The sequence below is a fragment of the Gigantopelta aegis genome, chromosome 10, assembly GCF_016097555.1.
Source record: "Gigantopelta aegis isolate Gae_Host chromosome 10, Gae_host_genome, whole genome shotgun sequence".
Taxonomy (NCBI): domain Eukaryota; kingdom Metazoa; phylum Mollusca; class Gastropoda; order Neomphalida; family Peltospiridae; genus Gigantopelta; species Gigantopelta aegis.
Window position 1 is genome coordinate 33,867,256 of NC_054708.1, and position 25,606 is coordinate 33,892,861.

Genomic DNA, 25,606 nt, shown 5'->3' on the forward strand with positions numbered 1-25,606 from the left:
TTTGTAGCAGCCCAAAATTTATTTTACCTTCCAATAAGTTTGTACATACAAAAAATATATACACATGTATTAAGTATTTTAGTAATATTAGTAAGTAAAACAATGTTTGATCTGCTAAGATCAAGGACGATCAGAAACAAAATGACTACACAAACAGTGCTATTCTAGATTCTATTCAGTGCTACTGTAGTCAGTAAATAGGCTGGATCTGTCATAAACATCTTACAATGTTAGTTATCTCAGAACAGTCCCTTTAGCCTGATATTACTATTAGAAATGTGTATATAGGGAATATATAATTAACAACATTTATGTAATACCCAGATCTGATTCACAATGTTATGCATAAGCAAAATGGAATTGTATACAACTTATTTAGGTATTTGCAATATCTCCAAAAAATATTTTATGGCAAGTCAATATTCTGTGATTAAAACCTTTACATATAAATACTAATAAAATTGTTTAGTTCCCCATTATTTTGTTTGAAAAAATATAGTAGCACACATACATGTACATGCGTGTGAATAATGTTTCATCAAAATCTGTGAAGATCAATTTTCCTTCCCATGCCAACAATGCCATTACAATGGCTACGTGTACATGGATTGAAAAGAAAACAAATGTACTTTCTTAAATTACTGCTTTTTCTGTCACCTTTTGCATCCATGTGACTTTTTAATATATAGAAATGCACATGAACCTGCCTTAATTCCATTCTTTTTAATCAACTCTTATCTATTTTTGAAACCCGGTGACAACTGTGTACAGGTAGAATTTTCTATAAGCCGTGTGGACAAGAAAACCGTGTACCCACTTACCTGCATGATGAATGGTCGAGTGAGGAGTCTTACAAGCAGACGTCAGTCCTCTGAAGCAGTGTTCTATCAGCACAGGAAATGAGTATGTCTGCACGTATCGGCATCCGCACTACCCATGCCGAAACTACAAAGAAACATGTTTAGGTAATAGATACAACTTATTTGCAGTCAATATGAAAAATCAATAGCATGCAAGTAAGTCATAATGCCATCAAAATACCCATGATCATGTTTCTTATGCTGAGGCCATGACACAGAGCTACATGTCATTTATCATCCATCAATCCCCTGATACCTGTTTACCCATTTTATTAATAAAGAAATCAAGCTGTTTATTCCACATATTTAAAAAATATATATATATTCCATCAGCAACATGCATATAGGCCTAATCTGATGCTTGCTAGAGAATGCAGTAATATTTAAAAAATGGAGAACTTTGTAGTTTTAAATGAATGTTCAACACATCAAATTAAAATATATTTTTTAAAATTGTGGTTCATAAGATAAACCCCAGAGACCCTAGTGGGACAAGCCCATTTCAGTCAGTTAAAACCACAAGTGTCATAAAGTAATTTTATCTTCAAAATGTAACTTTATTTTCAAACAATTAAAATTCCTGATGTAAGACCATTAGATTTTGATGAAAAGTATTTATGTATTTGGGGAATGTCCGAGTAACTCTCCATTCCTGAAAAATAAATGAGACGAAGCCCGCAAGGGCTGAGTCCCATTATTCTTCAGGAATGGAGAGTTATGAGGATATTCCCCTACTTAAAATATACCAATAGATGTCTATCTATATATATATCTATATTTTATCTATATTACTCTTAGTAATGGTGTTATGGAATTATCACTCCATTACTGAAAAATTATGGAGCGTTTAGACAATACAGTGACGTCACAGGTGTATTTTTAAGAAATGCAAAACAACACAACAGGAATTAATCCAGGATATATCGCTAATGTCCCATGTCTGATAGGAATGGGAAAATAAGTGTGAGAAAATCATACTTGGATCACTGAATGATGCAGTACACCACTGTTATATTAATTTATTACAACAGACATAATTAAATATATATATATATATATATATATATATATGGTAGTTTTAGTACAGAAATTGGGAATTTTCAGTGCCACTTTCTTTTGGGAAGGGGCCTATATGTTCCGACCCCCAGAACATCTGGATAAATCCATGTATGAACAATATAAACTATATGTTTACACGAAAGACAAAGTTTCCTCATATGTACCCCCCCCCCCCCCCACACCCCCATTCTGCATACATGAATTGTATATAATCACTATATTAGGAGAAAAAAAGAGAAGAAAAACCCAACCATTTAACATGCAAACCTACACAATATACAGGCCAAAAACTGAACAGGTACAAATAGTGTATAAAATATGATTAATTAGCCTACGTAATCTTTCAAAGATTTCAAATTGAACTGAACTTTTATAAACAAAAAACTAGCCCTCATTTGCCCTGACATAAATGATAAAACTGGTATAACTTACTGTGTTTTTTTACAATGACCTGTGCCTGTAAAAACATAACTGAACATAGATTTTGATGGAAAAGACATTTTGTTTCATGTTTCCCTTTGGGAGTTTCTAATTGCTACTATTTCCAGACTTGATCTCAGTGAAGTGAATTATTCAGGACACATTGTCAATATTTGCTTCACCATAATGATTGCACAGCTACATTTTTTAAAAATCCTTTTATTTAATGATACCAACAGAGTACCTGGTACATTGATTAATTTATCAATAGCTATTGGATGTCAAACATTTGGCATTTGTGACACACAGTCCTCAGGGAAACTAACTATATTTTTCCATTAGCAGCAAGGGACCTTTTATATACACTTTCCCAATGATAGGTCAGCACATATTACATCTGTTGACATACCAGTCGTCAGGCACTAGATTGGATGGGGAATTGTTTTTTTTATCAGAAATTGTGTCTACCAAGAAGATTTGATCCTTTGACCCAAGAATCTGAGGCGAGTGCTTTACCAACTGACCTACAGAATAAGAATAAGAATACATGTATCTACATGTAGATCCCACTCTGCACAACTACAAGAATAAGAATGTAATACATGTATCTACATGTATACTGAACAAAATAAGAAACTTCTGTTATATATGCGTTTAAAGAGTGTTCCATGATGCATCGTTTGGTGCAAAAATCATGGCCATAGGTTAACAGAAACTGGGAGAAATTTTGACCAAGTGTGGTAGGGGTTAAAAATAAAAACACCCACTTAATAATGGGTATGACCACCTCTTGAATTGACCACTGCAGTGCATCGCAGGCACATAGAATTGTCTAAAGTGTTGATTTCTGCCTGTGGAATATTGTTCCATTCCTGAATGAGCGCTTGACGAAGTTCGATGACGTTAGCGGGTGGGTTGGGACGACGGCTCAATCGTCTGTCCAGACTATCCCAGACATGTTCGATGGAGTTGAGATCAGGACTTTCAGCGGGCCAGTCATCAATGAAATCAATGTTAATTGTCCTAAGAAAATTTACAGTGTCTCTAACTGTATGAGAGGTGGCATTATCATGCTGAAAAATCGAGATGTTGGCGTTATTATGGAACAGAGGAATGACGTGATGAGCGAGAATGTCATCGCGGTAACGTTGAACATTTAAATTGCCATCAATGACGACTTGTGGTGAACGATAACCATGGGCAATGGCTGCCCAGACCAATACAGAACCCCCACCCCCGAAACGATCTCGTTCAAGAACACAACAGTCAGCATAGCGTTCATTTCTCCTATGGTAGACACGCACCCTGCCATCACTACGTTGTAAAGAAAATCTGGATTCATCCGAAAAAAGAACGGTATTCCAGCGTCACCGTATCCAACGAGTGTGTACACGTGCCCAATTAAGACGATTTAGACGATGACGTTGCGTTAAAACGCATCCGACATAAGGACGTCGTGCATGTAAACCGTTCTCCCACAGACGATTACGAACAGTTTGCCAGGTGTGTTAGCAGCAGTAGCAGTGGCAGTTTGGAATCGATTGCGCAAATGCGTGTTCATGATATAGCGGTCTTGACCACACGTTTTAACACGCGGACGTCCACGACGTGGCAAGTCGTTGGTGCTTCCTGTCGTTCGAAATCTTAGGCGAAGATTTCGTATCGCTCGACTAGAACTCCCAACATGCCTTGCAACTTCTTCTGTCGACATGCCAGCATCAAGCATGCCAATCGTCCGTTCGCGTAAATTATTGGGTATTCTTGGCATACTAAAAATGCTACAATGTAAAAAACTTTAATTTTTTTACAAATGTTTAAGCGTTTTCGTTCACTTGATAACAATGTCAGTACGACAAGTAAAACAAATTGACCGAATACTACTCGGGACATGTCGAACCATGCATGCACGTGCAAATTGAATTTCACGTTGTCGACGATTAACAATGCAAAAATAATCGATAAAATTCATGAATCCTGATAATACAGCTCAAGGCTAATACTACCTATATAATTTTATTACACAATGAATTCTTTAACACAACAAATAATATATGTACAAATCGGAAGTTTCTTTTTTTGTTCAGTACAGATCCCACTCTGCACAACTACAAGAATAAGAATAAGAATACATTTATCTACATGTAGATCCCACTCTGCAAAACTACAAGAATAAGAATAAGAATACATGTATCTACATGTAGATCCCACTCTGCACAACTACAAGAATAAGAATAAGAATACATGTATCTACATGTAGATCCCACTGCACAACTACAGGAATAATAATTAGAATACATGTATCTACATGTAGATCCCACTCTGCACAACTACAAGAATAAGAATACATGTATCTACATGTAGATCCCACTCTGCACAACTACAAGAATAAGAATGTAATACATGTATCTACATGTAGATCCCACTCTGCACAACTACAAGAATAAGAATACATGTATCTACATGTAGATCCCACTCTGCACAGCTACGTACAAGAATAAGAATAAGAATACATGTATCTACATGAAGATCCCACTCTGCACAACTACAAGAATAAGAATAAGAATACATGTATCTACATGTAGATCCCACTGCACAACTACAAGAATAATAATAAGAATACATGTATCTACATGTAGATCCCACTCTGAACAACTACAAGAATAAGAATGTAATACATGTATCTACATGTAGATCCCACTCTGCACAACTACAAGAATAAGAATACATGTATCTACATGTAGATCCCACTCTGCACAGCTACAAGCATAAGAATAAGAATACATGTATCTACATGTAGATCCCACTCTGCACAACTACAAGCATAAGAATAAGAATACATGTATCTACATGTAGATCCCACTCTGCACAACTACAAGCATAAGAATAAGAATACATGTATCTACATGTAGATCCCACTCTGCACAACTACAAGAATAAGAATAAGAATACATGTATCTACATGTAGATCCCACTCTGCACAACTACAAGAATAAGGATAAGAATACATGTATCTACATGTAGATCCCACTCTGCGCAACTACAAGAATAATGATAAGAATACATGTATCTACATGTAGATCCCACTCTGCATAACTACAAGAATAAGAATAAGAATACATGTATCTACATGTAGATCCCACTCTGCACAGCTACAAGAATAAGAATAAGAATACATGTATCTACATGTAGATCCCACTCTGCACAACTACAAGAATAAGAATAAGAATACATGTATCTACATGTAGATCCCACTCTGAACAACTACAAGAATAAGAATACATGTATCTACATGTAGATCCCACTGCACAACTACAAGAATAAGAATAAGAATACATGTATCTACATGTAGATTCCACTCTGAACAACTACAAGAATAAGAATGTAATACATGTATCTACATGTAGATCCCACTCTGCACAGCTACAAGAATAAGAATAAGAATACATGTATCTACATGTAGATCCCACTCTGCACAACTACAAGAATAATAATAAGAATACATGTATCTACATGTAGATCCCACTCTGCACAACTACAAGAATAAGAATAAGAATACATGTATCTACATGTAGATCCCACTCTGCACAGCTACAAGAATAAGAATAAGAATACATGTATCTACATGTAGATCCCACTCTGCACAACTACAAGAATAAGAATAAGAATACATGTATCTACATGTAGATCCCACTCTGAACAACTACAAGAATAAGAATACACGTATCTACATGTAGATCTCACTCTGCACAACTACAAGAATAAGAATAAGAATACATGTATCTACATGTAGATCCCACTCTGCACAGCTACAAGAATAAGAATAAGAATACATGTATCTACATGTAGATCCCACTCTGAACAACTACAAGAATAAGAATAAGAATACATGTATCTACATGTAGATCCCACTCTGCACAGCTACAAGAATAAGAATAAGAATACATGTATGTACATGTAGATCCCACTCTGCACAACTACAAGAATAAGAATGTAATACATGTATCTACATGTAGATCCCACTCTGCACAACTACAAGAATAAGAATATAGAAAAAAATCCAAGTCTCAAGGATATCTTAGTCTCCACCCGACTACACGCCGCCTAAGCCTGCGTCTAAGCCGGTCCATTTTTCAGTGGTTGGTTTGTTGTTATCCCTTTCCTAACAATTTAAAAAAACAAATACATCGTATCCGGCTGTAAACAAAACATAGTACTAGCCAAATAAATTTAAAACAAGACTGACCGAAAAACAGTTATATTTTGTATATCACAACGGTCAATTTAAAATCAATTTCGAATCCCTGGGGCAAAATTAGAAAATAACAATTTTTTAGTTTTTAAAAAATTCCTGAGCCAGTGTGTTCATTCATTCTTAAATACATGTATCTACATGTAGATCCCACTCTGCACAACTACAAGAATAAGAATGTAATACATGTATCTACATGTAGATCCCACTCTGCACAACTACAAGAATAAGAATGTAATACATGTATCTACATGTAGATCCCACTCTGCACAACTACAAGAATAAGAATAAGAATACATGTATCTACATGTAGATCCCACTCTGCACAGCTACAAGAATAAGAATAAGAATACATGTATCTACATGTAGATCCCACTCTGAACAACTACAAGAATAAGAATAAGAATACATGTATCTACATGTAGATCCCACTCTGCACAACTACAAGAATAAGAATAAGAATACATGTATCTACATGTAGATCCCACTCTGCACAACTACAAGAATAAGAATACATGTATCTACATGTAGATCCCACTCTGCACAACTACAAGCATAAGAATAAGAATACATGTATCTACATGTAGATCCCACTCTGCACAACTACAAGCATAAGAATAAGAATACATGTATCTACATGTAGATCCCACTCTGCACAACTACAAGCATAAGAATAAGAATACATGTATTTACATGTAGATCCCACTCTGCACAACTACAAGAATAAGAATCTGTGTGGTCCTTAACCATATGTCTGACGCCATATAACCGTAAATAAAATGTGTTGAGTGCGTTGTTAAATAAAACACTTCTTTCTTTCTTTATTTATTTTCTTTCTTTACCGACAGCAATTTGGTTTTTTAATTTTCTGTGGGTGATAAATTCTTAAGTTTGAGCCCTGATACAAGCTGCCTTATCTTTTATGCACTGTTAGTTAAAATGGAGTGTCGGTCTTACATTCACGGGTATCCATTTTACTAAACCGATCAAAGTTTTAATATTATTATTTTAATAAAGATTTTAAGAGATCTGAAAAATAATAAATATATATTTTTAAGGGATCCCCTACTGTGGGATAACATTTTTCTGTTCTTTTTATTTCCATCTTCATCGAGTGAATTGATCACATTGATATTGCCAGCTGATAAAAAGTAGTTTCATTTTTGAAAAAGGTGGTGTATATATTATTTGGCACCCAACATAAATGATTTTAATTATGAACCTACCACTTTCATTGTTTTTGTAAGCAGTGATATCCCCCCCCCCCCCCCAAAAAAAAAATTAAACGTTTCTAATATTTTATAAAGAACTGCTGAATAAACAAATGACAGGAAGTACAAATCATCAGTTACGACCAATTAAATCTGCAATTGAGGATACAATATCAAACGAGTTAGTGGACACAAGAGACAGAATTACTGTTCTGATCATGTGACAAGTTTTGCACCATATAAGTGGTTTTTCAGTTGTAGATTGCCGAAACGATAAAAATTAAATGTTTTCATTGCTAAAATAAAATATAACTTATATTGTGTGTATCAAACATACAAATGGATAATGGTATGGGACACAACAGAGGCTGTTAAAAAATAGTGTTAAATTATGTTACAGTCACTGTCGTAAGCTACTGTTTCCTTTGATGTCCACTGTGCAGATTGATCGATGTTTTTCATTGTGAAAAAAAAGTGTATATTTTGAAATAGCGGAGCCGGGTGCTGTAAATTATAACAGGATGCTGAAAACTAAACAGTGGCACAGAAAAACAAATGGGGGTGCAACACATGAAAAGGGGCAGCATAACATGAAAGTGAGGACGCAAAATGCAGTGAGAACGTATATTATACAACAATACAGGGTATGCGCATGACTAGTTCCATCAAATGATACTAACTAAACACCCATTAACTCCAACCAAATACTGGCAGATAATGTTCATATATGTTTATACATTTTGCTGTCGGTGAGGAGCTTTACCGATGGCAGTAATTTTTATCCGGTGACACAAAAGTGCTATCGGTGATGCACCCAACCGATGACAGTTTATATGTCATTGACGGCAATTGCCCTTGTTAAGTTTGAGCCCTGTGTACAGCAATCATAAAGATGGGTAACAGTTACAAACATTATCTATTCAAAGTTCAGCAAATAATATTTCAAACATCTTTGTTCTTTGAAACAACTTGTCTGTGCATGTAAAATGTCCCTGTATCATTCATAGCTGTGGAGACTTACATGTTTCTTGCCTTATAAAATGATAATAAAGACTGGGTCAGAATGTATTTTTCTAAATACATTCACAACTTTCATTAAAAATATTTTGGTGAAAATATTTATTTTTCTTCCAGCTTTTTTCTATTACATTTAATTATTACAAAGATAAGTCTCCACATTGAAGATGATTATGCATAGCAGAAATGTTAGAAAAGCAGATCTAAGACTACACTATTTTACTGTTAACAATACATTAGTACATGTATGGCATATATATAAGCAAATGTAATAAACCAACATTTCTGATATATACATAGAATAAGCTCTGGAGCAATGATCAACTATTTCCGTTTTTACTTCTAATGTTTTGGGTGCTATAAGTAGATCATACAAACAGGACATTTTTGTTGGTCACCAATGGTGGTACAATTTGATATGGTGACCAGATGATTTCTCAATAAAAATAGATATAGTTTTTTAAACATACACTAGAAATCACCAGTAACTATCATTCAAAACCCTCATGAAAAAGACAAGGGAATCCAAAACACTAATATATTATGTTTATTACATTTTTACATGATTTTGCATACATATCCATGTGTGGGGCATTTCATGGTATTTGGTCTGTGACTATGAAAATAAAAAGTATTACATTTACATGAAAACTTTACATCATATGAAAGTAAATGTCATACGGGTCTTGAATATGTAAAATGTAGACCAGGGAGACTTTGTAAGGATTTTTTCTTTACTATAGACATAGAAACCTTCATACCCTTGTAATTGGTGCATGATTTTTTTTTTCTTCAAGAATTATGTAATTAGTTAATTGAATTTTATAACTAATTTGAAATGTTACGTCTGTCAATTTTTTAATAATAAAAGATTATTTTTCTCTAAAAGTTATAAAGTTAAAAACAAAACCTCATGTATTTTCCAACTACTTCTTTATCTGTTTTAAAAGACTGTGAATTTAATTTTGAAGAATATCATGTGAAATTGATGAAATTTGAAAATATTTTTTATGATGGACATGACATTTTTGTGACGGATTTGACATAAGAATATAAATTTGTCAAGACTGGAAAATCTTTACCACAGACACATAAATCTTCATACCCTTGTAACTTGCATAAAATGTTTTTTAGTCATGAATTATATAATTAGTTAATTGATTTTTGTAACTAATTTGAAATGTCACATCCATAAGATTTTTTATAATAAAAGTTAGTTTTATCTAAAAGTTATGAAATTAAAAACAAAACTTCATGTATTTTCTACTTTTTTTATGTTTTAAAAGATTGTGAATTACGAATATAAATTTGTCAAGATTTTGATTGATTAAACATATGGAAAATCTTTACCATAACATATACACTTTCATACCCGTGTAACTTGTGCATAGCATTTTTAGTCATGAATTATGATTAGTTAATTGATTGAAATGTCACATCCTTCACGTTTTTGATAATAAAAGTTTAGTTTTATCTAAAAGTTATAAAGTTAAAAACGAAACCTCACATATTTTCCTACTTCTTTATCTGTTTTAAAAAAATAGTGAATTTAATTTTGAAGAATGTGATAGACGTGCCAAGATTTTTATTGATTAAACATATGTATTGTATTTAGTCACATAATTCATTACAAAAGTGGGTGATTTCATAAGCTTAGGAGTTTTCATTTCAATGTGCATGGATTGACTACAGGAAAAATGTTTATCAGAAAATTGGGTCTGAATAATAAATTTCAGCCAGACTGCCTTTACACTGTTGGAGATATTCTACTAGTACTGTATAATATATAGTTATGATTTGTTGTACAATCATTTTATGAGGTCACTTTGAATCTTGACAAACTGTCACATATGTCACGTCACCATTATTGATTAATAATTGATTATTAAATTATATCAACTGTCTATTTATTTTCTCTGCATGTCATTGTAAAACAACATAGTGACCTAACAAAATAATTATTGGGATATGAAATAGAAGATATAGGAGAGCAGAGTTTATAGGTTGAATTTGCACAAAAAGTTCTTGTGTCCACATGATGTCACGTCTGTCACACACATAAATATGTACATCCAAAAACAGTATAAAACTCTCTTTTTTCTTGGGTTAAGTAAACATCTCTTACATGTTTTTTATTAATACAAATTGTAAACAAATATATATACAGAAGTTTCCATGGAAACATAGTTTTATGGTGTCAAAATGTCACGTCCGTCACAAAAAATTACCAAGATATATATGCCCCGTATATAAAATATAGTACTTAACAAAATTCCAGATTCCAATACATCCAAATAAAATTCCCTGAATCAGACAAAAATGTCAAATTCCCTGAATTTTCCCTGTCCCGTGGGTACCCTGTTAAAGCAATAGACAAATTTCCGCTCAATATTTTGAGGCACTAGGAAAAAAGTCCAAAAACTAATTTTTGAATCACCTATGTTTATGGGCCATAACTCTGTCAAAAATATAAATCTTCATGAAAGTCAAACTTGATCTGTAGTAGTATATGATAAAGCTTTATACAAAATTTGAGCTCAATATGTCAAGGCATTGTAAAAAAAAAAAAAACATCCAGAAAACTTTAAGTAGATGGATGAACAGAGATGAAACCTAGTGCTAGTGTTGTCCGGAATATTGTCGCATTTAAAGACTATTTTCTCTGTGAAATACTATTACTACTCCGACTCAAATACTTAATCAAATGTGTTTCTCACCAATGAATAATCTGAAACACTATAAATTGTTTCATGTCTGTAGTAAATAAAAAGTTTTAAAATTGTGCATAAATGAACTTTGAAGGCATCCCCACACCCCAATCCAAAACAATTTTAATCATCGCATTATACAAGAAAACTAAATTTTAAAATTATAATTATTAACAATTCTAATAATTTATAATCACACCCATAACAAAAAATATGTTTACAATATTTTATTTCCATCAGGGGATTAACCACTTTCAAGGTGGTTAATTAATTTTTCCAGGTTTAGAATAGAAATAGAAATGTTTTATTTAACGATGCACTCAACACATTTTAATTACAGTTATATGGGGTCAGACATATGGTTAAGGACCACACAGATACTGAGAGCAAGGGATCTTTTATATGCACCATCCCACAGATGGGATAGCACATACCACAGCCTTTTATATACCAGTCGTGGTACACTGGCTGTGACGAGAAATAGCCCAAAGGGCCCAACGACGGGGATCGATTCCACGAGGTTTAAGCACTTTACAAGGTGAAACATTTTTAAAAGCACTTTCCAGGATGCGTGCCAGAGTTCGACAAATCTGCTAGCCCGATGCCCGTGGCTAGTGGTTTGTAAGTTTGAGCTAGTGAGAAACTAGCCCTCAGGGCTAGTCATTTCCCCCCTTATTGCTTGATCGTGGGAGTTTTTCTTTTTCTCTCAGTTGAAATTTTGTTTAATAAATTTGATTGTGATATCAACAACGCAATCAGTATATAATAATAACCACTTGAACTAGGTCTGCAGTAAACATGCTATCTCTACATTGTCACAGTTACAGCATGTATTGTTTACTTTGCCCTTTCAAGATTCTGGCACAGGAAATAAGTCTAATGACATGCGTGTTTTGATTGCATGGTTGGACACGTCATGTGGTAGTTAATCTCGCACATATGTTTTAAGCTAAGAACTTGGAAATCACCAATCGCGACGACAGGTTAATCTCAATCAAGTAAACCCCAGTCATGCTTTGAATTTCAGTGTTTGTTTTATTTACCTATTGTTTTTTAATTTAACACTATACTTACATGTGGTTATTGGCAATCAGGAAAACAATTTACTTTAATGGTAACCGTACATGCAATGACTCAGCTTGGCCTATTATGTGTAGCGGTTTGGATAATGTATCACAGCTGCTAATACAAGATAATACTTTTTTTGTTCATCGACGAATTAGATGTCGCCGTTATATTCTTTTGATATCGGTCTGACACGGGATAATGTCCTGTATTTGAGCAATTGGCATTACCGTTCCTGGCAACATAAATAGTAGGCCCTAAATGTATAACCAGGGTTCGATCTTAATGGTAATCTGGTAGTCTGAGACTACCTGAAAATTAACAGGACTACCTGAAGCTGCAAACACGTAGTCTGTCGGACCACCTGGAAACTTAAAATTTATTTAGCACAAATGTAACGTTTTGTGGATCTATGCTGACCTATTTCAAACAGCAGAAACAGAGGCTTGTTCAGAAAACAATTGCAACACATATAACTTGATTGGTCCCCCCATCATATCACATTCATGTACAGTATGTGATGCAATTTTGTTTTTGAACTGTTACCGCATCGACCGTCCTCGGCGGCGTCGTGGTTAGGCCATCGGTCTACAGGCTGGTAGGTACTGGGTTCGGATCCCAGTTGAGGCATGGGATTTTTAATCCAGATACCGACTCCAAACCCTGAGTGAATGCTCCGCAAGGCTCAATGGGTAGGTGTAAACCACTTGCACCGACCAGTGATCCATAACTGGTTCAACAAAGGCCATGGTTTGTGCTATCCTGCCTGTGGGAAGCGCAAATAAAAGATCCCTTACTGCCTGTCATAAAAGAATAGCCTATGTGGCAACAGCGGGTTTCCTCTAAAAACCAGTGTCAGAATGACCATATGTTTGACATCCAATAGCCGATGATAAGATAAAAAATCAATGTGCTTTAGTGGCGTCGTTAAATAAAACAAACTTTACTTTTTGTTACCACATCCTGACTAAACTGAACAAGTGCAAGTTACACATTTTGTAGTCGATACAGTCTTCCGCCAAAATACAATCATCTTGAATTTGGAACATAACCAGATTCCTCACACATTTTCATAGAATGGTAGTTTAATTTACCAACGTCACGTCGGAATGAAAGAACTGCGAAGTTGTAAAACGTGTTCTGATAGAAATGCTGTTACGGAAATTGCCGATACGGTGCATATTAATTTTCACAGAGTTACAAAGATGTCACTTATTCCCATTTTAACGCAAAACTGCTTGCATGTTTCAATCAACTTTTCATCTCATATTACATCATTTAATAACATTTATTATGTCTGATTTATTATCTAACATTAAATGAATGTTTTGATTGAAACAATTATAATTATATAGTTTTACACATAAATAATTATACTACATTTCATGTACAGTGCCATAGTACTGTCAGTTTATCAATAACGGATCACAGCACACAATGAATAACAGATCGTTCCAGTTAAAACAAATAGTTTAAAAAAATATTTTTACAATAATAGCTAACACATATTGTCAACTTCGCATTGTATTTCAAGAAAAAAAGAGTTATTTCTTGATATGCCATCTGATTCAGTTACAACTATATGTATCTATATTACATAATATAAAGGTATTTTTAAATATAAATAACCTCATATTTAACAGGTCAAGCAACATAATTTGATATAATACCAGTGTCAGTTGCAGCCTGAATATTGATTTGATATGTTTTAGTATGAATTGATATATTATAATTATTAATCGTACTAGTATGTACAGAACATGCGGTCAAATTAGGCCTATTACAAAATATGGACCACCTGAAACTTCAAGGGACTATCTAAAATGAAAGCCAGGTAGCCCTGTTAACACCCTGAAAAAATGGTGAAGATCTAACCCTGTATAACCCACTACCAAATACATTGAACCATCTATTACCGTGTGTCACACTGTCGTACCCTCATTTAAATTTAATTATTTTGATAGTGGCTTTAGATACCAACCATGAGTTTGCTCAATTATTTTTCCCCGGGGACAGGGCAAAAGCGAAAATGGGGCAATGACAATGGATCACACTTGACAAAAGACCAAACGTACGACACGACAAAAAACTAAAAGTTACAACATGATTTAAGTGTTTGTTTTATTTTACTGTTATACTCGTAAATGGGCCATTCAACGGTAATGATTTAAGCCAGGACGTGACATTCTGACTCTTATGATCTCCTTCACTAAAAATCCTTTTTAATTGGAAATGCAGTTTTATCATTTACAGACTCATTATATATAATAGTATAAGCATAACAGGCCTAATTTTGCTTCTGTAAAAAAAAAATCACTTAAAAAGTAAAAAGTAAAATGTGCCAGGATGTGACGAAATTGGACATCACTTTTTTTTAACACTGCAGTAAATTCCAAAACTCAGCTCTCCTGACAGAATGTTTGCTTATTGAAATACACTGTTTAACGCAATATCCAGTCTATTTCTAAATGTCGTATAGCAATTTACTAAAAAAATATTCTTTATGATGTAACATTTACTTTTTAAAATTTCAGTACGAGCCAGGACGTGACTTTTTTGTGCAGCTCACTTTTGCAACTAATAGATGATATGTATATCAAATACTACTAATGAAACACTGTTAGTTTATGAAACCAATGATATTTACTTGTTTTACGTGTTTTTATCATCAAAATAAGTGAATAAATCCTAATTAAATGAACAGTCATTGTGCAAAAAAAGAAGTTCTCATACAATATTCATATAATATACTTTTATAACCAGTGACAATACTGTCAACAACATTGTATATATCCTGATGTTGCTAAGTCTGGTGATTTTTATCTTACTTTACAATACATGTACATGTACAAACAAAAAAGATGAAGTATAAATATAACTTTTCCGTTGGCTGCAGCATCCACTTTTGCATTTAGCTCAACATTGATTGTACAAATGTAGTTTCATTTATAGTTCTGTCTATGAATGTTCACCTCAATGCATGTCAAAATTAGTTTTTTAAACTTTATTATTTTAAAATTTTAATTTAATTTTTTGAAGTTTAATTTTTCTTTTTATGTTGTAAAAACATTTTTAACATGCATTGAGATAGATATCTACAGATGCACTATCAATGACACTGAATACGTTTATGGTAGGCCATACATTTAATTCTGTAGAATTCTTGTTTGCAATTTACCATATATTTTAGAATTAATTAATATATTATTATATTTTGCCTTTTGTTGGTATTTTTATGATCATCTGATTTAATTGGAATTTAAAATATGAACCCAAGTCATTAAGGAAATTATAGTTTTGTGACAGTTTCTTCTTTTTATTCATCATTATCTGATAGGCCAAACTATCAACAATGTATATTAATATAAACTGTTGATGGTTGACAATAGCAAAAATTTCAACAACACAATTCATTTGAATTCCCCCAACCCAAGTTTTATCTTTCACATGTATCTTTATCAATTACATCCTTTACTGGAGAAATGTTGGTTTATATATTCCAATTCATGTTTGGATACCTGTATCTGCTAAGGAATAAACTTAAGATGTTAGCAGCACACTGTATTTGAACAATTCTTTAACACAATATTTATTGTATGTGTACACCAGTTTGGATTCACAAAATAGAACATTTTGTATAAATACAATATATTCTTTAAAATTAAATTGGTGGATTATCAATAATTCATTATTTGGTCAAACATAGAGGTATAGAATTAATTGATAATAGTATTTTTGTATCTACATAAATCTATGTTAAATATTCAAACATGCCCCCCATCCAGCTTCTCTGTTTCTGATTCTTGATGGTGAGGACTTTTAGGTATATGTGCATTATCTACTAAGTTTTGCCAGTTTCTCTGTATAGGATAATGTCCGAAATCTCACGATTAGTTGCGTGTGTGAATCTCATTTGAGGCCATTAGGCCGAAAAGAGATTCACGAGCGCAACTAATCTTGAGATTGAAAACACTATGCTACTTAAAACAAAGTACCCTCATAAAATTCTCCTAACTAATGTGCACCCAAATATTACATAGCCTACTGGTGACTGAAATTGACGAGAATTTATGGCACTCGAAAGCCACCGTTATGTCAATCTGATTAAAATTAGCTCTACTGGTCTCACCAGTAGATCTATCTAACAGCATTGCGTGGACTCCCATGTCCAGATGACATTTCATCTATAAATAACAATTTAAATATCGACCAATTGCACTTCGTGATTTTATGGCTATACCATCACAGGTTTTTCCCGTCTTGAAACAAATTTTATATAAAATTTTATATTGAAATTAGTTTCCGACATACTTCGTAATTCACCCAAATCATTTTGTATACCCTTGGCATAATCCCAAATCTTTTCAAAATCTTTTCAAATCACTAGCATGATTTTGCAAGTAAGGTTTTGATTGGTCGACTGAAAGGTCAACTGGACATGAGCTCCAACGGGCTGCTGTTAGATCCACATGTAATAGTAGTAGTCCGTGCAATACTATTTGAGGATTAGACACGTGTAGTTGGCACGTGCAAATTTATTTGAGTTGTTGAGTGAAAACTACACCAGTGCACGCTTGTGAGGCTGGTGAATTGAAAATGACCGGAAAAAACGATGATGATTTGTTTTTAACAGATCCTTTAATTCACCGGAATTAAATCTGGATCCAAATTTGATATTGTGCATTTTTCACATTTAGGAAAAATACAGCATTTCAATTTAGAAAGTTTAAGTAGTGTTAATTTCGACTGTGAATTAGGTAATTGTAACAGCGCCGATGAAAGGAATGAAATTAGTTTCGCCAACATGGATACCACAAATTCTGATGACGAGGTATTGCAGGCAAAGAACGGGACACAAGTCAGTGGCTATTCGGGCATACAAGGTTATGGTGTTAATACATATACTTATTATTTATCCATTTCAGGTTATCGGGTTATTAATTTAAACCTGCTCATTTTCTTTCAAATGATATAAAGGGGCGGGACGTAGCCTAGTGGTAAAGCGCTTGCTTGATGTGCGGTCAGTGTAGGGTCAATCTCCGTCGGTGACCCCATTGGGCTATTTCTCGTTCCATCTAGTGCTCCACAACTGGTGTAACAAAGGCCATGTACTATCCTGTCTGTGGGATGGTGCATATAACAGATCCATTGCTGCTAATCGAAAGAGTAGCCCATAAGTGGCGACAGCGGGTTTCCTCTATATATCTGTGTGGTCCTTAACCATATGCCTGATGCAATATAACCGTAAATAATATGTATTGAGTGTGTCATTATATAAAATATTTCCTTCCTTCTAATGATATAACTTATATAAAGTCATTAACGGCCATCTGTTCTAAGAGGCTTTTTTGTTTTCTTCCCCTGTAGTTATATTGTGCAAATAGATAACTGATTATGAACATTTAAAACACTAGTGTGATCAGCTTGCAAGTTTGTTTTATAGTTGTATTTTTGTTGTCTTTTTTAGGTTTTTAAAAATTATTTATTTACATATTATTTTTTAAATTCTTCGTCGTCTTCTTCTCAATAATAATAATAATTATTATTATTATTAATAATAATAATAATATTATTATTGTCTTAACAGAGAACTTCAGCAGGATGGCTTCTAATGTGGATAGCATCATCCAGAGGAAAATCCCAAATATGCAGCACTCCAAGGCCTCAACAACACCTTTGACATCTCATGACAAAGAAACATCTGATTAACCTCGTGACTTTCGTCTGGAACTCAGTGATGGCACCACACTTTCATTCAAATTTTAATGGGGAAATTAAAGAAAAAAACTATTTTGTGCATGAATGTGTTGTTATTGTTGAACCTTTGCTGTCACGTGGTACTTACAAGCCTCAAACAGTTCAACCTCAGATAGTTTATTTAAGGGTTTCTATACATTATTCAACTAACTGAGGGTTCTGACTATTTGAGATGTAGCAATACCTACTAATGTTCACCTAACTTTGTTTTAAATATAGAGAGATTTAATACATTTTTAATCTTTACTCAATTTAACATGCCATCTTGAATGTCACGTCCTGGCTCAAGGTTTGAGGTGGTTATTTTAATCATTTAATACAACCAATCATCGTTATACCTTTTATTTATACTTGGAACATTGAGAAGAAGGAGAATTAAAAAGGATTTTTATTTCTGAAAAATAGTTTTTAAATTAAACTAACTTCTATATATCAGACTCAAATCAGCCAGGACGTGACATATATTTTGAAAAATAATTTAATATACTAATTATGATATGAAAGAAGGCTAAGTAGTATTTTCATATGCAGTATATTTTAGATATGATGTCCTGATACCTAAGTTTTAAATTTGGCATAACTGTAATGAAATGTTACCAAAAAACAAATGTCATGTCCTGGCTTACTAAAATAATTTTTTCAAATAAAAGAGTCATTAAAACCCATAAAACAAAAGTAAATTAGCAATAAAAGTATATTTGTATGTGCTTAAGGGTGTTAACTTTAAACTATAATAAAAACTTATCATTTTGAAATTTCCACACCCATGGACCAAATCAATCTAATTAAAATTAGCTCCACTATTACATGCGGATCTAACAGCAGCCAGTTGTAGCTCATGTCCACCAATCAAAACCTTACTTGCAGAATCATGCCAGTGATTTAAAACTAATTTGAAAACATTCCAAATTATCCTGAGGGTATACGACATGGTTCGTGTGAATTACGAATGCCTTAAAACATGTTTTATTTTATAAAATAAATAATTTGTAATGTAAAACTGAAGACTGGTTTAGTTTTGGGTTTTTTATAAATAAATAAATAATTTTTAATGTAAAATTGAAGACCGATAACCCATCCCGTACGTATTGGTATGGTTCGCTGTACTGCGGCCACTAAAATTATATAAAAATTCAGTTATAACTGATCAGGAATTTGGGCTAGTGCTTTATCTTGGTGGTCTAGTGGTTTTCACAAACCCACTAGCCCTGTGGCTAGTGACTTTTCAAAATATTTGTCATACTCTGCGTGCAAATACTGTGGTTGTAAGCTAAACCACTATAGTCCGTCCCATCATTATATAAAACTTTTTTTTGTAAATAATTTCAGTTTGGTTTACGTAAGAAAAAAGTAAAAGTGTTTTGGAAATAAAAAAATGAAAAAAACAATTTTTGTGTGTAACTTACAAATCAATCGGCTTAGAAATAGTCTATAGTAAATTCCATAGCATAAAAAAAGGCGTTTTCTGTGGGACAGACTATAAATGTTTCACTCACCGAAACAAGTAAAACTGAAGTACTGACAGGTCACATGTGGCATGTGCAGGAAACTTTGCTACATAGCAGCTACTAGACTCTAGAGCTAGTTTATTGCTCATTTGAAACTTAGAAATGCTAATAAAAAGGATGCTATTTGGATAACAAGTGTCTGTTATATAAATATTAATATGCTTGCTATGCTACCGGTAATAAACTGTCAATTACTTTGGTACAAAAATGGTTAGGCCTAATGATTGAGGCTAATGTAAATTAAAAACCAGATAGGCCTACCATACAAAATGATAGGAAATGACCACAGTTCCAGGGTACAAAATGACAATGTTGAATGTTCGAAAATAAGAAAAAAAGCTATAGTACGAAATTAACTAAAACGTTGGTACGAAATGAGGAAAAATATCCGCCCGGTCCCCCCTTCCCCTAACCCTAACCCCAACCCTAACCCCAACCCTAGTCCTAACCCCAGCCATAACCCTAACCCTAACCCTCAACCCTAACTAAAAATAATAATGGAGGGGACCGGGCGGATATTATACCCGAAATGATTATGAAACTGTGGATGACAGAAAAATGAAATGTAAACAATCGTTCCAATCAGGACCAATCATCCAATGCACCAAAGTTTTAAGTGCATTATTTTAAAAAGGTGCAGTTACAAATTTAAAATACGACTTACTAAGCTGAACTTGAAACAAAAGATGTATGGTTCTTGCAACAGATTTTAACATATCGTGAAATATGCTAGAAATCTGTAAATATGTTAACATATACCTGTTTACATAGAACTTGAACAACTTGTGTACACAATCATCCTGTTGGAGGGAACTTCCCGGAAACACCGAGAGAAGTGCTTTATTTAAAATGCTATACTCTATACAGTACTTCGCTTATCTAGTTGACCTTTGTTGCCACTAGGACAACCCCAACCCACCCCCAGTTGGTTTCACCAATCATCTTATCCGAACATTCAGATCGATGTTTGTTTTCAAATATTTGGATGTATTGATGATATATATTTAACCATAGCTATTATTTACTTTTAAATAATAATTTTTTTGAAGTAGCAAAAAAATAAAAATCCCATAAAACCACAGTAATATTTTGACTACCATTTTAAAGGTGTTATATCAGAGTTAAAAATGCCATATTTTTGCATTTATGCTAAATTAATCAATGCCAAAAATAATTATATTTCAAAAAAGAAATCGATAATATTGAAATTGTAATGTATTTTTACACTGTGTAAACAGTCACATTTAGTACGCCTAAATTTGTCTTGTCACGTCGTACCAAATTTAATTAATTTAGCAAATCCACAAAATCTGACAAGCTGACTATGGGCAAAACTAGATAGGGCCATCGATGACAGCTATATATAATTTTGGGTTAGCACCTAGCTTTATATAGCTGGCTACCCACCCCCTCCCCCTCCCCCAAATCTATGTTTTCTTTCGACGCATGTGGTCAGCAATGTGGGTTATTTTCATTGCAGGGGTTAAGGGAATTACAATGACCCGCTAAAACTCATTTGGGTAGATATGTCGGTACTGAGAAGCGAACATAGTACATACAAGCCTTGTTATTATACGTAGGATTGATCCCCGTCAGTAGGCCCATTGGGCTATTTTTCGTTACAGCTAGTGCAACACGACTGGTATATCAAAAATCGTATGTAGGCCTACATGTGCTACATGTGCTATCCCGATGCAAAAAAAAAAATTTCTTGCTGCTAGTGGGGAAAAATATATATAGCGGGTTTCCTCTCTAAAACTATATGTCGAAATTACCAAATGTTTGACATGCAATAGCTGATGATACATAAATCAATATGCTCTATTGGTGTCGTTAAAAAAAACTTTGGCATCATACTTATAATATTTATATAGAATATAGTACAATTTAATAGATCTCGTGTACCGAGAGATGTCACTTGGGTTATTTCATTTGGATAGTACGGGTATTGCTGTATTTCTTGCCTACATGTTTGTATTTTCTTTGCTTTAAATTGTAATGTACTACATTAATTGTGAGTTATGTCAATATACAGATATTTTATCCTAGCTAACGATGATGGCAGATCAATATGTATGTCAGATATATTTTGTAAATATTTACTTCGTTTTTCATTCACCCCTTCAACGTTTCACCTTGTGTGAGTCCATCAATACTTCCGGAAACGTCAAACCCATGTTTTGCGGACTTAAGGTGTTGATAGTTTTACGTTTACGTGGGGTCACATTTCTTTATAGCAATGCCAGTTGCAGAAGAGAGTTACAGAGACGATATTTTCTTTGTAAGTGATGAATTTAACTGTATAGATATGTATATGACAGAATTTGGGATCGTTTCTCGCTAAAATCACGACAATGCATTCACTGATTCAGAATGGAAGAAGGCAAGACCGTGAAGACGTAGCTCAGTGGTAAAGCGCTCGCTTGATACGCGGTCTGTTTGTGATCGACCCATGTCAGTGGGCCCATTTGGCAATTTGTTGCTCCAGCCAGTGCATCACGACTTGTACATCAAAGGCTGGTATGTGTTATCCTGTCTGGGATAGTGCATATAAAAAATTCCTTGCTGCTAATAGAAAAGAGAAGCCCATGAAGTGGCGACCACAAGTTTCCTCCCTCAGTATGATTATCTGTGTGGTCCTTAACCATATGTCTGACGCCATATAACCGTAAATAAAATGTGTTGAGTGTGTCGTTAAATAAACCATTTCCTTTCCTTTCAGAATGGAAGAAAAATATTAATAAAAAAACGTGATTATTCCTGCTAACTGGGGGCAGCCTCTTTTTTTTTCCATTGCGTCCAGTACTCTAATTTGGTAGGAAGTGATGTCAGCTCCTACTAACTCCTGTATGCACAGGGTAAACAAACAGTAATTTACGACAAGGCGCTTCCCTTTGATCAACCTGACTTGTAAAACAACATAAATGACTTGATAATATAAGAAACTATTTAACTAAATATATTTCAACAGAACGAAATGGGGTTATAGTATTTTTCTCTGTTAAAAAATGCAAAGAAAAAATGCATACTATGCGCAAGCATTCCTTTAAATCAAATTACAAAATGGCGTTTTCGAGAACCAATTTTAACAGACCTTTTTGAAAACCGAATATAACAATTCTGATATTTTGCAATCATGTTATAAGTGGAGCAAATGACTGGTTATAATGGTAAATTGGTTTGGTTAAAAATATAATTTAAACTTTTAATAAATATATAAACAGATACCCCAAAAAATGTTTGTTATAACATACAAGGACCATATATTTTTGGCAAGTATCTGTAAAGAGAGTTTTGCCAGCAGACACTGTGACAGTCATGTGACTTCAATAACTAGATAGCAGTACAGCTGAGAACAGACAAAAATAGTTTTTGTTATAACATATAAGGACCATATATTTTTGGCAAGTATCTGTAAAGAGAGTTTTGCCAGCAGACACTGTGACAGTCATGTGACTTCAATAACTAGATAGCAGTACAGCTGAGAACAGACAAAAATAGTTTTTAAAATTAAGTTTTCTTTCAAATTACAGTCTTTGAACATCATAGAAGAAAAGGTACTAAGAAATGTGCTGTGTTTATGAGTGGGTTAAGTTCAATCTTACTTTCCTTGCTCATTTTAACCTTATTTTTACGAACATATCTGTGTATGTGACAGACATTTGTTTACTTTCTCTATGAAAAAGTCAACAATGTCAGAAATCAAGGGCGGACCCAGGAAACATTTTAGGGAGGGGACACTGGGCAAAAGGACACATGACGCAACTTCCTGAAAAGGGCACTTCAATAAAAATTGTAAATAAAAAAGGTTCACTTTAATGTTTATGGGGGAGGGACAGGACCCCCTAGTCCCCTCCCTTGGAAATCTTAAAATGTATGTACTTTTGCACACAAACGATGCAACAACCGAAACAGGTCCCTCACCAAAACAGGGCAATGGGCAATTTACATTTTGTAATTCAATATCGGTATGTTTTGCTTTTGAAAAAAATTGACATTTTGGATATTCTGTGTAAAGTTTCCTCGACAAAGGTGCTTTTTGAGGAAATTTAGCACAGAAGACAGAATATGGAATTATAGAACTAAATGTTTGTTTTATTCCATAGATGTTCAGTTAATTCCATCACAATACATCACACAAGCTTTATAAGTGTTAAAATGAAGGGTTAATTGATGATCCACACTGTGGCTGAGTGGTTGGAGCAGTTGGCTACAGTCCTGATGGTCTGGAGTTCGAATCCAGACTATGGCACTACATCAAAAAGTTTGAACAGTGTGCGATTTTGGTTTCAAAAGATTAAGTGTTATAAGGACTCCCTGTTTACAAATCTTGAGAGCACGCCACCAACCCAACAAGCCCTGCCATGCGTCTCCAGTAGAACAGAAAACACACTAAATGTTTTGCATGAAACCACGAAAAAGATCGCTATTCAAGACTAGTTTGCCATGATTTTGAGATATAAGTTGACCGTGTCATTTGTACAACCAATTTTTACGAGCCATGCAGTCTCATATGCTAAGCAACTTCAGAATCCTACATGATATTTGCGAGCCTCTGGCTCCCGGACTCTCCTCAAAATCGCACACTGTTGAAGAAATTAGATGGGTAGTTTCTCTCGACTTGGGATGCAAATCTCAAAAGTCTGATGATAACTGTTTAAAAAATATTTTGTTCTTTGTTTATGTAGGAAGAAGAGGACTTGGCCTACGAAGAAGATATTTTGAGGAATCCATTTTCTGTGAAATGCTGGCTACGCTACTTGGAACACAAGAAGGGTTCATCACGGGAAGTTATCAACTTGATCTTTGAACGAGCTCTCAAAGAATTACCTGGCAGGTATAACAAAAGAGAAGACAAAATATATTGTACTGGTCTTGGTGGTCTTGTGGTCAGGCCCTAATCTAGAAATGAAAAAGTAGAAGTGTCTTCTCGCTTTACAGGAGAAAATGGAGGTTTTTGATAAAAATAGATGAAGTGACTGTGATACAATTATTGATGTATAGTCTGGTGTTGAAGTAAAACAACAGACTCACAAGGTGTTAAGTGAGTTATGACAGTAAACAAGTCGGAGTCTTGAAACTTTAATATATATATATATATATATATATATATATAAAAAATCCCAAAATTCCAGAAGAAAGATACTGCCCCTTTTGTCCAAACCCAACCGATACAGAAAGGCACTTCTTACTAAATTGTAATGAGTTCATGAATTATAAAACATACTTAATCATAAAAATTAACACAAAAGATTGCCATCCAAATTGAACTTAAACTGTGTTTATTAATGCTAAAGCCCTTAAATATACACAATTGTACTATGTGTAACTTAAGTAAGTTTATAATCAAGGTTTAAATAGTAAGACAAACTAGAATACATACTTAATTTGACAAGACTTGATATTTAATGATTTAGTACGTACCAATTAGGTCGGTACATAGCCCAGTTGTAAAGCGTTTGCTTGATGTGCAGTTGGTCTGGGATCGATTCCCGTCAGTGGACCCATTCGGCTATTTCTCGCTCCAGCCAGTGCACCATGACTAGTACATCAAAGGCCGTGGTATGTGCTATCCTGTCTTTGGGATGGTGCATATAAAAGATCCTTTGCTGCTAATCGAAAAGAGTAGCCCATGAAGTGACGACAGCAGGTTTCCTCTCTCAATTTCTGTGTGGTCCGTAACCATATGTCTGACACCATATAGTCATAAATAAAATTTGTTGAGTGCATCGTTAAATAAAACATGAAACAT

The 25,606-nt window shown here is 33.9% G+C and overlaps 2 protein-coding genes across 3 annotated transcripts in view; one reads left to right on the forward strand and one right to left on the reverse strand.

Moving 5' to 3' along the window:
• LOC121383186 (G-protein-signaling modulator 2-like) overlaps positions 1–20,688 on the reverse strand; it is a 152,433-nt gene extending 131,745 nt beyond the window's left edge. The window contains exons 1-2 of one of the 2 annotated variants that reach the window (XM_041513039.1): positions 20,614–20,688; positions 822–945 (exon numbers count right to left, since the gene is read on the reverse strand). In XM_041513039.1, coding sequence (XP_041368973.1) covers positions 822–827 — 6 coding nt within the window. In that variant the 5' untranslated portion in view covers positions 828–945; positions 20,614–20,688. Of the gene's footprint in view, positions 1–821; positions 946–20,518; positions 20,538–20,613 lie in introns of those variants that run through there. The other variant, XM_041513040.1, reaches the window with a different exon arrangement.
• A 1,301-nt stretch (positions 20,689–21,989) lies between these two features.
• The window catches only part of LOC121384436 (pre-mRNA-splicing factor SYF1-like), a 38,811-nt gene continuing 35,194 nt past the window's right edge, over positions 21,990–25,606 (forward strand). Inside the window, exons 1-2 of the mRNA XM_041514832.1 lie at positions 21,990–22,135; positions 24,543–24,691. Of these exons, the coding sequence (XP_041370766.1) occupies positions 22,094–22,135; positions 24,543–24,691 (191 nt within the window). The 5' untranslated portion in view covers positions 21,990–22,093. The remainder of the gene's footprint in view (positions 22,136–24,542; positions 24,692–25,606) is intronic.